We start from the raw sequence: 18,162 nt of genomic DNA, 5'->3' as shown, positions 1-18,162 counted from the left end.
GTTTTCAGAGTAGCACAATTGTCAGTTTGTTGAATAATTAAGTAATATAAGTTTAAAACATAAATTTCAGTTTAAAAATAAAGTCGGGTGTTGTAAGGTCGTTATTAGATTTACCCATTTTGGTAGGAATCACGCGTTCGATTCTCCGACACAGCAAAAATAATCGTTAATCACGTGATTAATATTCTTAATGGAAATAATTGATAGGTTCTTTTATTATTGTCACTCCTTGCCAAGTGGCAAATATATAATTTAATGTACCTACATATTTAAATTATGGTTAAAATAAATTTAAAACAGTATAGCATGCTACTTTTGTCTGCAAGAAAAGTTGAGGAATCATATTGTATATATGTTTTTTGGTTGTACCGCAGTGGAAAAATATCTAGTAGCACGATACATTTTATTAGGAATTTAATGATTTAACAATTATAAAATGATTTTTAGAATAATGAAGACAATTCAAAACCTATACAGTTATTATTTAAATTATTTTTTAATGCGATATATTTTTAATCAAGTGAAAAATCAAATTGTTTTGCTGAAAATTAATAAAAAAGAAAACTGTTGATTTGTGTTTTAATCGCGATAAACAAAACGTTACGCGAAATTGGTAAGAAAAAATATGTTCCCAGCTCAAAAACATGATATTATCCATGTTAAAAATAATTTAGCATAATATCAGTTTAATCCTGGTTAGTTCCTGAAACTCGTAATTTTTTATTTTAAACAACTTACAATACAATTGTTACCAACTTTGAGACTCGTCGTTACGTAAATGAATATAATTATTTCCGTATGATACGGTTGACTTGTTTGCACAGGACGATGGTCATGATGCCCAAACACACGCCCGACGGACTTAAAATAATGTATTACAACTTCAACGATACCAATTCGCATCTGTTTCGTCCGATCGAGATATACAAGAGAATGCGTTTGATGTTGGATATCTATCAGAAGAAAGGTATCGATTTTACCGGTATACACGTTTTGATCGACACGAGGCACATTACGTTGTCACACATAAGTCAGTTTGACTTGTTCCAGCTGAAGAATCTCATTAAACACGCACAGGTCAGTCAACTACGCTTTAATAATAATATCGTATCGTAATGTTTTCAATGCAATACAATTTAAACTGGTATACCACGCGAATGGTTTAACATTTTTTTTTTTATATATATATTTTGATATAACAATATGAAGCTTTTTAGTCATAATTTTTAAGTACAAATATAATATAGTCAATATTTAAATAGTTATTGTATAGTACCTATTATTATTTAAACTATATTTTATTGTTATGTAAGTGAAAAATAATCGAAGTACTTACCCACACCGTAATAATAGGTATATACCAGAACAACACGAAGGATATCAATAAGTAAAATAATGAACACAATTATGTGTTAGACAATTTAGTGGACGGTGAACGTTTGGACACAATAACCCAAAATCCAACAAATTTGGGCACAAATAGACGCAACGTTTTTGGACACTCAGAATTAAATCTATTCGGGCACATAACCATAATTTTATCGGGAAAATCAGAGAACGTTTGGGTACAGTAAAATTGATGATAACATACAAAAGAAGGTATAGACAAAATAAAAATGTTTGGTTTTTATAGATTAAACAACATAATATGATACATAGCGATCAAAATAATTTTATACAATAATATTTAAAATTTTATAATATTCAAATTTATATTTAATGTTATTTTTGTGTTCGTATTTATTGATTTTTATATATTTTATATAATATACGTAAATAGATAAAATATGATCAACATATTTTTAAATTAAATATCAAAAAAGTTTTTGGAATACAAATTTAACTATATTAAGAGCCAATCACCTAATACGGTGTCTCCTGGGCATCGTTAATAAAAACGGGCTCCACATTAAAGTAAAATAGTAAAATAGTAAAATAAAAACTTTAAAAACTTTACATAACAGTACATAATATTTATGAATAATAGATTTTCTTTGAAAAGGAAAAATATCTATTAGCATTTTGTGATTTTTTTTTTTTAAACATAGTGTACCCGATACTTGTTGTGTTCATTTTTAGCGTCTGAGAAAAAATGTGTAAACCTAAACGTGTGAGTGCCCAATCCCCTGGTAAAAAATGGTTATGTACCCAAATGTGTCACGGTCAAATTGGCGGTGTGGTAATGGATAAGTTAATGTTTATCATAGCCCATACTTCCGATATGTGATAAAATTTTCATAAATCGAGATGGAAATACAATAATATATTATTAAGTAAATAAAATGCGATTCTCATTTTCAGTTGGTACCTATATACCTATAACGTTTGACGACCTCAAAATGTATATTTGATCATCGATTATATTATTGAATTATTGTAATTTTTCAGAAAGCGTATCCGTTGCGTCTGAAACACACTCATATTTTGTTCCCGCCGAGTTTTATTGACGTAGCCAAAAATATCTTAAAACCGTTTGTGTCGAAAAAAATGTTTGCCAGAGTAAGTGCTATGCTAATTTCGCACTTGAAATGTGTGTGACTTGTGTACTTTAGTACCTATACTGAGTATACATTACGTAATCAAAAACGTCAAATTGTTTTTATACTATTATAATATTATATTTTAGTTATCATTCCACAAGAATCTTGAAAGCCTATGGGAACACATACCAAGAGATGTACTCCCAATCGAATACGGAGGATGTAATGGCAATGTGGACATGATCAGAGGTAAAAATAACTATGTGTTGTATTGACCTCAGTACCTCACTAATAATTATTTCAAAATACATTATTATAATGTATTGACATTGTTTTTTAATGGTAGAGTCAACGTTACCATAACATTTATATAATTAGTGAAAAATAAAATAAATAATGTGTTCCGTTGGCTTCTATTATGATTCAAACATAGAATGGCTATACTATTGTGTATATCTGTTGTACAAGGTGTGATAGAATGATCTGACAAATTAATTAACTTTTGCTCTAAACGATAATTTATTTCACGATAAGTTACTGGAGGTAGGTACCTACTGGGAGGACATCTTCACTCACTTATGTCCATGCCATTATTAATTTTTTTTTTTATTATTATCATCAAATAAGCTTCTTATAAAAACAGATGGCCAAATAGAAAAAAATTGAGAAAAAAATATCAATGTTTTAAAGTTTTTTGTTAAAATTTTAAATGCAATAATATGTTTTATGAACAAATTTAAAATAGCTGATTTGTAGATCTAGTTTTTTGAAAAATTTTGTTGAAAAAACCATTTATTAAAGTCAGGTAGTTAATTTTATATAATTTTTTAAGATATCAATATCTTTTCGTAGTACCCAAATTAATTCGAAACGTTAAAACTCTCTTCAAAATATTCTTGTTGAAATAAAATTGTGCATAAAACATAAGTAAATCTTAAATTTTTAAATATTATCCTCATATTTTTTATAATATTTTTCACACGTCTAACTAGTATCAATTTTTCATTTATAAGGTATTTCTGTAACTTACTTTCTATGAATTTGTAAAGCTATAAAAGTTTTTTTTATCGGCCATAAAAGTTCGTCATCCTTAGGTTCAGATAAATTGAAATTATTTAACATATTTCCTTCTTATTGTAACACATCGAAGCTTAAAAATATTAATAAAATATTATGTTACAGAGGAATGGAAAACATTGATATTGAAGAACAACGATTGGTTTTTGTCAAACGTAAGTTATAAATCAGATGAGTCGAAAAGACCGAAAAAGAAAAAATCGTTTTCATACGACAAAATGTCGTTCAAGACTTTGATTTTGGACTAAAAATTTGTGATGGTAAATTGTATAAAAATGTTATTATAAGGTATTTATTTTTTAGTTATATCAATTATATCTCAACTTTTGTATACTTAAATAAATTAATGTGTATCTCTATAATATATCTTGGACTAAAATTATAATGTTTAATATTATAAATTAAGTATAGTAAGTAGGTATATTGTTAATAGTATTAATAAATTAGTATTTTGTATTTAAAGAATAAATAACGAGAAAAAGGATTTATTATATCATTCGTTTATTTTCAAGAAACCAAATGACATGAGTTGCAATGACAAAGCATTTATCTGAATAACTTAGTGAAATAGTTCAACTAGATAGTTGAATATTTTAAACAAATGCGGGTCATATATATTATTATACTTAGTCTCTGTATTAAACGAAATATCAAATAATAACAATATAATATAAGTTATACAATTTTATAATATTAATATGATAACTGATGGCACCAAGTTCAATGGCTATATTGAATCTAATGATTTTCAATAATTTATTTATAACAAATAAAATATGAACTGTAAAACGCTAATTATTATTATTGATATTATAATATTATTTTATTGGCGACAACGTTTCACGCCATTCATGAAAAATCAATTATAAAAAAACAATAAATATAATGTATAATAAAAACTTGATGATTAGTAAAACGAAGTATAATTTATACATTATTATAGGATTGTTATCGATTAACTGTTTGTATTCACTAAGTTGTTTACTAAAAAACGTCATTGAGCTTTGTATTGTTGTAGTGTCTCATAAAATGGCTTGCAGTTTCTTTTTCGCGATTTTCGAGTAAACAACGTCGATGGGCTTTGTCTTGTCGTACAGGGCCGGCGCTTGGAAAATGATCAGGGCTGTGCCGATGAGACAGGCGCACGTGAATATCCATAGGAACAGCCTGTCCAGGACCATGGCCACGTATTGCCAGTCTTCGATGATCTGCGGAAAACAGAACGATAAAAAAAAATCATTGGTTTACTGGTGCACCTCAGGAACCAAGAACCTAAGTTATCGAGAGCTCGAAATGATTATTTCCAAAACGCCACACTAATGATACAATAATATTATAACATTGTACGAGCGGTTCGGTTTTATAAAATTCAAATACCCGATGAAGTGATTTTCCTTGTCACACTACTCGAGTATCAGGTGGTATTTTGTCGATGATAATTCGGACTAGAATCGAGAAAACCTATCGGACAAAAGAAAAATCATCCGTTAGGACTCTGACTTTTACCACAGCAATGTCGTTCCCTGTGTGGAAGACGTGTCACAGTGTCGGCCCACCGCCAAGTCACCCTCCACTAAATTTCCCCGGTGACATAACCACCTCTATTCGGGGTCGTCCCGAGGTTTTCCACCCTGGGTCGTATATATTAGTGAAAACAGCAGGTTTTCCGCGGTCGCTACAGCGGTCCAAGTTTGATATAATATTCGGTATACAAATTAAAGAACTGGCCATTTCGCAAGCCCTGAAGTCGCCGCCTAGATGACCTGCGATGACACCTGCACTCACCTCGTCAAACTTGTCTTGGTTCTTGACGTGTTGAGCAATAAATTTTGCGTCCTGGAGAGTCTGCATGGCCGGATCGTGCCTGGGCTGTTGGTCCACCGGACACCCGTGCTGGTGCTGGTGATGGTGGTGATGGCTCTCGAACGTCGGGCTGACCAGACCGTCGTCCGTCGTGGTCGTCGGGCTGAACATGTCATCGTACTCGTCCTCGGCGTCGAGCTCGATCGCGTCCTCGTCCTCGTCCGACGCCATGTTCACCACCGTGTCGTTGGACCCGGTGACGGCTCCCGCACCGGCGCTCACGCCCGCGACTCCGCTCACCCCCCCGGGGCACGTGGCCCTGGCGCATGCGTACCTGGACGACGGCAGCGGCGGTGGTACATCGTAATCGAAACTGTAACCACGGTTGTAGCCCAAGTACTTGTCGATCTCAGACGGAACGTCGAACACGCCCGACAGGATTTCACCATTCTTTTCGTCATCGTCGTCGTCGTCCTCGTCGATCGAGTCTCCCTTCTTGGGCCGCTCGATGAACAGCACCTTGGGCAGGATTTGGATGAACAGCTTCACCACCCACGGTCTCATCTTGTGCGTTACCGGTGACCTGTGAAATCGAAACGTCAATCGAATATTATGCCAATATACAATATTATAATATCGTCACACCTGTCATTCTGGCTTGATTACATGTCAAGAGATATACCAGCTCAATAATATAACAACCCAAAGTGACAAAATAATATTTTTTTTTATTTAGGATAGGTACCTAAAAAAGTGTATTTGAATAATCGTCAGAGACATTTTTTTAAGATTTTAATAACAGCCCTTACCGCATGTATCAATCACTTAAAGTAAATTTTTTCTTCAAATTTTTAATTATTTAAGAATACTCGACCGTAAACAGATACCAGCTTCTGTATTGTAGACAACTACGTAGAAAATATTCCTATGAAATTGTTGGTTTTATAGTAATTCAAAGTTAGTACGTAACTTGAGACTTCTAGGTTTTAGAAATGAGTTAAAATAATCTGTAAAACTTGTAAATATTAAGCAAATGTATTTTTATTTTCAATAATAAATAAGTACCATAATTGTATAGTTTTGTGTAAAATTATAGATGATATAATAGTGTCTTGCGTTTAAAATTGAGTTAAAAATATGATGTCGTGTGAACATTTTATGATTAAATAAGTAACCTCCTGTTTTCGTTCAATGTTTAGAATATTCAAAATTATTTCATATTTATTTTACTATTTACTGTTGATTAACCTTAAGAGACACGCTTGGTATTGGATCACATGTTGAGCCCGCAGGGTAATTTGTTTCTGTTGAATAATGATAAAATGTATAATACAATTTTATTGATTATTACCAAGTATTTATTATTATATTAGAAATTATAAAACGTTTATTGTTTACGCTACATTTAAGTATTATATTAATTTTACATACAAATTAATTAATTTTTAGTTTTGATAGGACGTTATGCTATAAAAAGATTATAATATTATTTTGACATTTTTGTGATGGTGCGAAATGATTTATAGCATAATGTCTAAAATAGATCGTGTTAAATAATTACCCCACGCGTGTCACCAAAGGTTAATATTGTTGCAATATTGTAAATCTAAGTCGTTTAAATCACTTTTTTGTAGAACGGCGTAAAGTGTAAGCAAATCGGGTGCACCAGACGCGCGCGTGAAATGTAACATAATATTTCACTGCGTCTCACGCGATCTTACGTGGGTTTACTACTATCGAGCACCACAACAATAATATTATTATAAGGGCTTAGTCGAGGGCGTGCGCGCGAGCTTACCTGAAGTTGACGTTGAGGACGGCCACGGTGACGAACACGGACAACGTGACCAGGACCATGGTAAACAGCAGGTATTTGCCTAGCAGCGGGACGGTGAGCGACGTGGGCGGTATGATCTCGACCAGCAGCAGGAAGAACACGGTGAGCGAGAGCAGTATCGATATGCACAGCGACACCTTCTCGCCGGACTCGGACGGCAGGTAGAACACCAGCACGGACAGGAACGATATGCCCACGCACGGTATGATCAGGTTCACCGTGTAGAACAGCGTCTTCCTACGGAGGGTGATGTTGAAGAATATGTCCAGGTACGGTTCCTCGCAGCACACGTAAAACTTTTCGTGCCACACGGCCGGCACGCCCATGATGTCCCACTCCACCGACAGGTAGTAGTCCTGCAGGTCGATGCCCACTTCGATCACGTCTGAGTCGGGCGCCTGGGAGATGTGCCGCAAGTCCATCTGAGCAGGCGTTTCAGACGGTGGCGAGGTAGTGTTGAGAAGGGGTTGAAGAGGAGAGAGAGAAAACGAAATATGAAAAAAAAAATATTGATTAAAAAAAAATAACAAACGGTCACTGACAAACTACGTAAGTACGGTATTATGATAATATTATGCTAGACGAGCTCTACCGAAATGTGACGCGTTTGCGGTGAATAATAATAAAAAAAAAAATGTACATGATATAATATTATTATTTCAACAGTTCGCGGGCTGAGAACGAAAAGGTTCTTAAGTCCACTTTTTTCAAAAATCGTTTTACTGCATGAATAATGAATTTATGAATATGTTTAATTTTCAAGCGTTCATGTTTTGATATCCAACGGGAGGTTTTCTACATGGAACAATAATTAGTAAGATATATAGAGTGTAAAGTTAAACGTATACAAGTGGTTTTATCGATTATGTCGGTGATACAAAAAAAAAATGTATATTACAATAACATATCGTACAGATGAGAACAACGTTATCGTTTAATTGCCACCAGTTTATATTTTGATAAATAAAAAAAATAGAAAAAAAGTTGTATGTAAATAAAATCAGTTACCTAGTCGGAAGGATAAAAAGGTTCAATATGATGAACTTTTTTTCTTATGCACTTAATATGTCTATAGTTTTTTATTTTTGATTAATTTTGTGGATGCCTAATACTTCATACTTATAGTGTTTCTGACAATAGTTATTTTGTATTATAATATGCAATATGCATCAAAACGTTAATTATGTTCATAAACACAACCTGAAAATAAGTAATTTCAGTATCAAAGCTAACAAATCGCTCTCCTGGCCAAATCGGATATTGTGACGTATCACGTAGAACCTTTTCATTCTCAGCCCTCGGATTATAGAATACGCATTGATATAATATAATAATAATGATAACAATAACAACAATAATATCATTAACTGCGTGGTGCCGACGAGGGACCACGCCCGACATATCAATTTATACAACAACGACAACTGTGGTGTTCAATCAATCAACTCGTACAACTGCAGTATACATGGTGTGACTACTTTCCCGGTGACCGTCTCCCCCTCGGAAAATTACCTTATCACCACGAGACCGACAAAGAGAAAACCGATATTTCGGAGACGCACATCACGCCACCCGAACGCGAGCGCGGTTTCTCACCATGTATCCGTCGTAAGTCCAAGATCCAAACTTCATGGAACACGTCTGCTCGTCGAACGGGAAGTACTCTACGTTTATCTCGCAGAAGGATTTGTAAATGGCCGGCGGTTTCCACACGACTTTCCCCGTGTAATGCAGTATCGCTTTCGTCATTATCGTCACCTCGTAATTGCCATCGGCGCTGCAAATATTATCGCATTGATATTATTATATTATAATAATACGTTTTTGTTCGTCAGTCATCGTTGCGCACGACAAAGACGCGTATCTGACGTAGAAATCGACCGAAGCCGATATATTTCGTCTAAACCGAAATGTGTGATTACATCGCAGGTTGCCTATTAAAGTAGAATTTTATTTTGATCGCAAACACCTACTAGGATGATATTATATTCCCATACTATTATCCTATATCAATTAATAATCAAACAAATTTCAGAAGTGTACCTATAATATTATAATAAAATGTTTGTTTATTTTCATACTCACAGTGTTATCAATATACTTAATAACTCTAATATACATATGTACAAACATAATAGAACTATAATAATTAATCTACGTATTTTCATAAGTGTAACGAGACGATTATTGTGACAATGAATAATAATATTATAATATGATACACTTGCCCAGCTGTACTCTAATTTATAAAGTGCTTTATAATATTGTATTGTATTCTAATTATTACATAAATAAGTGATCAACATTGTATATTAATAATAATAATAATATGTAATTATTATTATAATTATAACTACCTATGCATTATTATATCGATGTGTAAATTTTCCAAACCTATGCTTATAATATTATAGTGAGTAGTGACGGATAAATACGGTAACGAGTTGAGAGTGAATAGATTTTTGAGAAATTAAAATCATTAATATTTTATAATATACGAGCTATATGAATATTAATCACTTACCAGATACCACACCCTGTTTAATTAACAATATAAGGGCGGTATTTCACCGCGCATACCGTATGTCCTACGCTGCCCGTGTTTGATCTGACATTCTGATCTTACTGATAACTAGATTAGATACGATATAAAAATTGAATTAATGTACAGTTTTTGTTTTCATATTAATATTATCATTTGTATGTTTTAATATTATTTCTGTACATGTCGATGATGTAAACGAGAAAAAAAATTACGGACACGGGAAACACGGTACACGGTATGGTAGTTGAGGACTACCGCGTGTGGTATGAGTACCTATATAAGACATAGGTATCAAAATATCTGCAGTGACCTATACCATAATATATTTTGTTATAGCTCTATTAACATGTAGTCTTGACCCGCATACCATTTACAAGGGGTCTTAAATAGTAGGTATGTCAATATTAATCATACAGGTGCTATTACATGTTATAATTAGTTATTGTACATTTATTGGTTTTTATGACATGTATGTAAATCTTTAAATCACGGACATTTTAAACGTCCATGGTTTTCACTTTTCGAAAGTTGTCCTATAATCTATATACTTAGGTAAGTGTATTAAATTATATATTTTTACCTATCTAATAATTAGAATTTATTTCATAAATGTGTACATATTCATTAGCGTTTTTTATTATAAACAATATTACACCTAATAGGTATTCATTAAATATGTAATTTATAAATTCATTTTAGAGATTAAGATGAATTTATTAACTAATTTAAGGATTTTGAATTCACGTTGTGTACATAACCTGACCTATCAGAATGTTTACGAAATTGGAAAAAAAAAATACTGTCGAACATTTTTTTTTTCTATTATTAAGACGTATATCTCACTTATTATCATATTATTAGGTATACGTCGCGTGTTACTGATAAGAACAATCAAGTCCAAATTAAATTAAATTGGTGTACATAATATTGTTATTTTAATTTTAATAATTTTTTATTTGTATGTCAAACCTACTTATTATACAAGACTATGTCCGGCAACCAAATGTGCTCGGATGGTACGTGTAGAGTATCTACCCCACCGTAATCTTCGGGATTCCATTTCAGTTTGTAGTCATTCCATTCCTAAAAATATACAATGAAATGTAAACGTAAAATATGATAATAATATTATACAATTCTTACTTGCTCGACCCATACGTTTGTCGTCATAATTTGATTTCTTAAATTCTATAAAAAAAAAAAAATAAAAATTTATATTAATTTATTTCAGGACTGTAGTTATTGTAAGACATGAATATTTATAATATGTTGGAGTAGATATGGAAGCTTGGTAGAGTTTAAGGGTGAAATTATAATTTCACAGAGGTTTTTTGTACCGTTGTTAAAATGACCCATATTACCCATTATATGTTTTTACAAGCCTAATAATAGACAGTATAATTTAGGTGCCTAACGAACACTAATGTAATATTTTGTTCGTCTTTAAGACTAATTAATTAAAATATCGGCATGATAATTTTAAGGAATATAATGCAAAATGGGTATTAGGTACGTAAAATAACAAACAAAAAATAAAATATTTAAAAAATGTACTGATTTACCGAAGTTAACGTAGGTAATGTTTACCGGTAAATTTACTGAAAAATATTTACGAGTAAATTCCATATCTGTATGTGCGTGGTTTAAATGCACACAAAATATCTATCTACTAAATTGTTATTTCAAATAGCAATGTATATCGAAATACGTCAAATTTGTCACACGTTCTATTATTTTGTATAGGGCGGCGAGTAATTGAAAGTCCACAATGATTAATTATTTAGTTCATTGGGAAACAGACAGCGTTATTAATCCCAGCTGTCTGCCGAAATTCACATCAGTATAATAGGTCACAAACGTCAAACCACATTCCCAAAATGATTAAACGCTATCGTTGCGAAATATTGACAAGAGGAGGATAAAAACATAGAACTCGTTGTTGACATTAGTAATATTATTGAATTGAAAACGGTGAAATTTAAGGAAAAACGCTCAAATGACAATAAGTAATCATAACATAATAACATTTTTTTTTTAAACGATAATAATGGGTTTACGCAGTCGTAAAATAAAGAAACATAGGTAAGTACCATCATAACAGTAATTATTATAATGGTTTTTTTTATATCAGTTATATCATATTGCATACACAGACACACACACAACATTATCATAATAAACGATTATTATGAAAATTACAAAATAATGTAGAATATAATATTATTATTATTATAAAAGCATATAATGGCATAGTATTAAAAAAATATTTATGTTTAGCAATTATTTCAACAATACACCTATATAGGCTAGGTACCATAATATTTTACGATTTTATTATTGTGTTTCTGCGCATTATATAGGTCCAGTACGCATATAGTTGCAGACGGTTTAATCTGTGCCAATATTATTATTTTCAAAATTATTCCTCTTCCCCGCATTCCCACCGATGCTAAGTTGTAATACTCTCACAGGTGGGACCATGCTGTGTTGGTGGCGATTTACCAAAAAAAATTACAGTCTTACATTGTAATGTATTACTGTGTTAAGTGCAAGCCGGATTACGTGAATATAACATAAAAATTTATGTATATAAAAAGAAATTTTTGCTTCAAATTTGCCGCTAACGGTAATATTATCCGATGTACTGAGTAAAAGAGCCGCAAATTAAATTGCAACGTATTTGTTTGGAAAAACATGCACGTGAACGATATTGGTGACGGTGCCAAGAAAACTTCTTAGACTATTGATTTCTTCGAGATAGTGAAATATTCGAAAAACAGCCAAGTATATATTGTATTCCCTTTTACCCACCGTTCGCCTTACTGCAGCTCATTATTACCGTTCTGAGCATGTGAATCAAAACTTTATTTATTTTTCTAACTAAATCCGAATTTTTCATTCAGGAAAAGAAATTTTGGAAATCACGGAGTAATAAAAATGAAGTCGGTACCTACCTACCCATAATACTATACAATGGAGGTAAATAAAAAATGTACGTCGCCTCTTCTTAGCAGCACAATACATACAATTATACAATACAGGGTTATACAAAATAAATCATTCAATATTTTGCCCCTGGGTTCCTAAGTCATCTGATCGTAGGCCACTACGATGTTGGGGATATGATGTTAATGATACTGTTTACCTATACGTTTCGCCATTGTAATATTATCGACCGTAATATAAAGTAGTTAAAAATGTATAGTTGAGTCAATAAAACTAGGCTTTTCTAATTTCATGACATTTATTTTCTTGATATATTTTATTTATGAATAAAAAATTAATTTATGTACATTGCATCTAAAAGTCATAAACTTACAGCAAGAGAACATTTTTAAAAGTTTGATTACCTATTGAATTGAATATTATTTTAAAAAATACCCAACTTGATAAGACATGATAAATTAACCGATAATATAATACCTAATTTATAAAGATAATAAACCAATTCGTAAACCTTGGTTATTAATAGTAGTTTATTACCAATATTTTTGAGTATAAAAAATTACCAATAACCATTTATTATCATCTACCTATGAATCCAAATATTTTTAAGCCTAAGTTTAAAGAAAAAAACAATTTTTCATAAATTCATTGACATATTTCAAGAGTGAATTTTCAATTTTAATTAATCCGGATGTGCATGGAATGAATTCGAGTTCCAACCAGATAGAAGCATTTTATTGTAGTTATTTGATATAACTATTACTTTACGCAGTATTATTTAGGACTTTATAACATTTTTACGGTATATTATTTTAGGCACTCCACCATGAAAATCCATAGGGAGTGGGGGGGGGGGGGGCACTTACCACTTCGATGATTTGCGAAAGTTTCAGACCCATTTTAACCGTCAACCGATCAGAATTGTTGCCGACGGGTCTGATGAGTCTGTTGTAGTTGCTCAGCAGATCGTCATAAAGTCGTTTGGCATCGGCACTTCCATACACAGACGCGTACGGCATGGCCAACTGACCGACAATGACCGCTGCGAATATCGCACAAATGATTTTCATCGCTGGAAAAAAATTCAACATCGACGTTAAAATTTACCTATCGATTATTATTATTGTTATTTTTTTTATTATCACACTATACGATTATAATATGACATTGATCAGTAGGTATACCTACGTCTGTAGGACTAATCGATTGTTGGTATCAAAACAGGAATTTAAAATAATACGTTCCTACCTAGCGACACCTCCACGGTAGAACTATAATGGCACTTGGCGCGACGATAGGTACTTTAAAAACTCAATAATTTACCCGAGTGACTATAATAGTGTGAACTTACGTTAAATACGCCGATCTCGGTATTTACAATTTGAGTGATTTCAAAAATGTATTTTTATAAAATGCAATATATCCATATTTTATTAACGCGATTTTAGAATTATGTTCGACGGAGATTCGTTTTACTCGGTTGCGCCATACGACAATGATCGTTGATACGATATTTGTGTAATAGATTACTAATAGACAACAGTCCACATGGTCAGAATTTAATATTATGATTACGAAGAAGTACCGAACATATTGTAATATACTTGGCATTAATATTATCATAAATTTGTAATGTCTATATCAAATGTAGGTATTAGTAAATAGAACACGCAATCATAATGCCGTCGAGACTTATAATAAATAGCATACATTCGCATCAATCAAAATATGATAAATGGTCGAAACACGCGATAATTGATTCGATCATAATTATTTCATTTTCATCGGAGAGCGTAAGCGTACATTATATTATGTGTTTTGGAAATAATTCACGTATGCATTGCAACATATAGAAAGTATAATGTTATTGTGTGTTCGTATACATTTAGGGAATTTTATTCAGGTAATTATTTGAATATATTATGATTGGCGAAATAATGTGTAAAATAGTATGTAATATTATTTCTGATCCAGCCATCAAGGGTTTGCAAAGACAACGATCGTGCATTATCTGTACCATTTAAATCATGTACTTGTTTTAACGTTCGTTGTAATACATAAATATTATTTTTATTCGTATGTTACATATAAAAAGTGTTTCGCCGAACATGCTCATTGGTCACCCTCATTTTTTGTTTCAATAATGAGTTTATTCAAGTTATGATTTTTGGAATTTTAAAAATACAGAAAGACCATTTTACCAAAATCATGAATTTTGTGTACTACTTAAGGAGTGTATAGTCATGTGGCGATGGAAAACTTCAGTTTTTAAAACAAGAACCTACTTCTTTTACTGTAAACTATTTAGTAGATAATTTTGAAAATGTTGTATTTATCATATTTGAAATTTGAACGAGTATTATCTCATTTATTAAAATGTTTGTGCTAAGGATAATAGTCCTTAATAATTGTATTAAACAAATATAAATTATGTGTAATATTGAATCTAGTATTTATTATACTAGGACCATTTTTACAAACTATAATACAAAAACTTCTCGTTTCTCAATAATTCTGATAAGTCAACATTTTCAGAAAAATTACCCTTCAAATAATGGACAGTAAAAAAGGGGGTTCTCATAAGAAATACTGCAGAAGTTTGTATCTTCCCAGAGCACCCCTTAATGGTACTACAAGAATTTTAAAATATGGCCAAAATGTATATTTAATTGTTCCACAAATCAGATTTTGAACAACTGCATTATTGAAGACAACAATGGGTGGGTATGCTTGGTCAATCAACCTGTATATAATATTATACTCATTGCGGCTTTGTATTTTTATGGATAATCATGTGCTAGGTAGGTACAGTATAAAATTCATTATTTTGTTGATGTAAAGCAAGTTATCGGTGTCAGGCTCTAAATAAAACACATTCTAACCAAATGCCACCGACTCGACTTAGACGTGTCTATAAGCCTTTTTATTCATAACTTGGACTATATGTCTATATCCCAAATGTCCGCGTACATTATTAACTTATTAAAATCAAATATTTAATTTATCAACATTTAAAAATGTAATATTCAAACTGTATAGGTATTGGTTTTTATTATATTTTAATTCTGTAGATTTGTTTACTTTACCTATTCTACATATCATTTAAGTAAATAGGTACCTACATATTATAATATGTTTATAAAATAATATTTTGTTCGATCGTTATACAATTAATTGTAATTTGTAAACAATAGTTTGAATAAAGGTATGTAACTGAAAATTACTGGGTAGTTGCATATTAAGTACACAATATAATATACTCAATGGTAATAGGTACCTTATACTGTACAAATATTTTTATTTTAAAGTCCGTATAAGTAAAGTAAAATTATAGTCATTTGAGTAAGTTTTGCTTAATTTATTTTACAAAAATCCTAGGTCAAACGTGAGTGAGTAAATAGTCACGAATTAGTTAAATATAGTAAGAATAAAAGCAAATATACTTACTAACTAAGGTTGATAAAAACTAAACCAATCTAACTAAAACTCATACCCAATGTTACAATAACTCAATAAAGATTTATAAATTGTTTTAAATATTTTATCTAATATTGTTTAATATATTTTAATATTTAATTGTAAAATAGAGACCATAACATTTTTTAATATAATTTTATTGCAACATGTCGTTATGAATAATAATAGTGGCAGGTATTATTTATGAACTATGTGATACATTTGTTGTTTGTTAGAATAACAATATGCTTAAAACAATGAATACTATGCATTTTTTTATTTATAATAATATACCTATCCTAGTAATTAATTTGTTATTGTTTTTTTTATTTGTTTATTGTTTTGTAACGTATGTGAAGTATTTTTTTATTCTGTGTAAATTCGTGTTATACAAACTGTATATTTAAACGTAATATATCAATTCGACACTATAAAAATGTATTACTCTAATGTTTTTATTAAAGCGTCAAATTATATAAAGAATAACGTCGTGCACTCGACCACGCGTTTGGTTATACAACTACCGAATAATTGACCGACTGCTGTAACGTATTAATTATAGGGAAAAATTAAATCGTGCGTTTATTTGTTTATACCCATATAATTATTGTGATGATTAAAAATAAAAACAATCAACTACCTAGTTACTTATATACCTAATCTATTGTAGGCTGTATAATAATAGTTTACGGCGTTAAAAAAAAAATTGAATGTTTCATCGATAGTAATATTATAATAATTATTATGTAGTGTAAATACCGCGAGAAATCGAACGTTAATGAGTTGATTGGTGTTGATCGCGGACGAGAACGACGATACGATATCAAGTGATTGTACACACAACGTGCTCGGAGTTCAATGGCATCATTACCTCCGTCGACATGATTGCATAGGCACATAAGTACCTATTATAGCACCCGACGCGAACGGTCGACAACGGACGGTCGTCGAAACGTGTTCGCGAGCCATCGCTATAAATTATGATAATATTGTAATGATGAACGCCGACGATATAATATACCTATATATAATATACGATGCACCCGGATCACTTCAGCTTTCATACTATTTTTTAATACCTATTCGAAAACCGCACCGTCGTGGAGGGAAGCCCCGTTTCGAAGGGTTATCGTATATTGTATAACAGAGGTATCGCGATGGTGATAATGGTCGAATGGAAACCTCGCGAGTGCCGAGTGCGATGTTTTTGTGTATATATATAATAATAATAATAAAAAGAGTTAGAGAGTGAGGGGGTTTGAAAGGGGCAGAGAGAGACGGAGAGATGGACGGAAAAATGAAAACAACTCCATATCATAATCGGCGCGCACACACCACATCACGCACTCCTTTGGCGTGTCCGCGCGGTGGACGGAAGTATCGCGGAAACGCGGGTGTGGCGGTCGGGGTTGTCGGCATCCAGGCAACGGCGGCGGTGGAGGTGGTGGAGGTGGTGTTGGTGGTGCGTCAAGAGGCAAATGGTCCATTGAGGGGCGAGGAGGAGAGAGACGGAGACGCGGAACGTGTAGTATTATATCGATCGACCTTGTTTTCGACGGCTTAACCGTTCGCGCTGCACGCGCCCGGCGTTCGGTTTCGGTTTCGGCAGACGGTTCTTTTCGCTGGCGAAAACCCGTCGTCGCCGCGGGGGATCTCCCGCGAAAGGGTTCGACGCTAAAAAACGCGCGTCACGTGATTTTTTTCATAGAAAACGTTTTGTCTTTTTGTTATAATTACGCAACACTGTCGTCTTACTTTTTTTTTTCTCGAGACGGCACACAACTGGACCGGAAACCCTGCGACGTCGTCCTCCTCGGCGCGCCTACCGCAACGGTGACGGCCGCACACAGACCGTGCACATCGTCGGCTCCTCCATGTCACGCGTGTTACGCACTAAATATTATTATTAAATATCATACGATTCTATCGTGTTCGGCTCGTACCTAGGGTGTCTGGGCAGGAGTTGGCTGTTGGCGCGTGTGTGTTCGGGGCGTGAGTGTTGCACTGATCTCGGGCCG

At 32.6% G+C, this 18,162-nt stretch overlaps 2 protein-coding genes across 4 annotated transcripts in view; one reads left to right on the top strand and one right to left on the bottom strand.

Moving 5' to 3' along the window:
* LOC100165958 (alpha-tocopherol transfer protein-like) overlaps nt 1–4,041 on the top strand; it is a 16,028-nt gene extending 11,987 nt beyond the window's left edge. For both annotated transcript variants that reach the window (XM_008182387.2, NM_001162211.2), the window contains exons 4-7: nt 825–1,077; nt 2,389–2,499; nt 2,627–2,729; nt 3,663–4,041. In XM_008182387.2, coding sequence (XP_008180609.1) covers nt 825–1,077; nt 2,389–2,499; nt 2,627–2,729; nt 3,663–3,805 — 610 coding nt within the window. In that variant the 3' untranslated portion in view covers nt 3,806–4,041. The remainder of the gene's footprint in view (nt 1–824; nt 1,078–2,388; nt 2,500–2,626; nt 2,730–3,662) is intronic.
* Nucleotides 4,042–18,162, bottom strand: LOC100167993 (acetylcholine receptor subunit alpha-like 1). Of its 2 annotated transcripts, none has more exons than XM_016802449.2 (8): nt 17,901–18,162; nt 13,555–13,760; nt 10,886–10,930; nt 10,716–10,825; nt 8,794–8,974; nt 7,159–7,619; nt 5,343–5,943; nt 4,042–4,765 (listed from the first exon to the last, which is right to left on the bottom strand). In XM_016802449.2, exons 2-8 carry the CDS (start codon nt 13,756–13,758, stop codon nt 4,580–4,582), a joined length of 1,788 nt encoding a protein of 595 aa, XP_016657938.1. In that variant the 5' UTR covers nt 13,759–13,760; nt 17,901–18,162; the 3' UTR covers nt 4,042–4,579. The 2 variants fall into 2 exon arrangements, with proteins under 2 accessions (XP_016657938.1, XP_008180629.1); XM_008182407.3 differs by lacking the exon at nt 17,901–18,162 and adding an exon at nt 16,904–17,107.

Source organism: Acyrthosiphon pisum, chromosome A2 (assembly GCF_005508785.2).
Source record: "Acyrthosiphon pisum isolate AL4f chromosome A2, pea_aphid_22Mar2018_4r6ur, whole genome shotgun sequence".
Lineage (NCBI taxonomy): Eukaryota > Metazoa > Arthropoda > Insecta > Hemiptera > Aphididae > Acyrthosiphon > Acyrthosiphon pisum.
The sequence above is the reverse complement of the archived record's forward strand: the minus strand, read 5'-3'. Positions and strand labels throughout refer to the sequence as shown.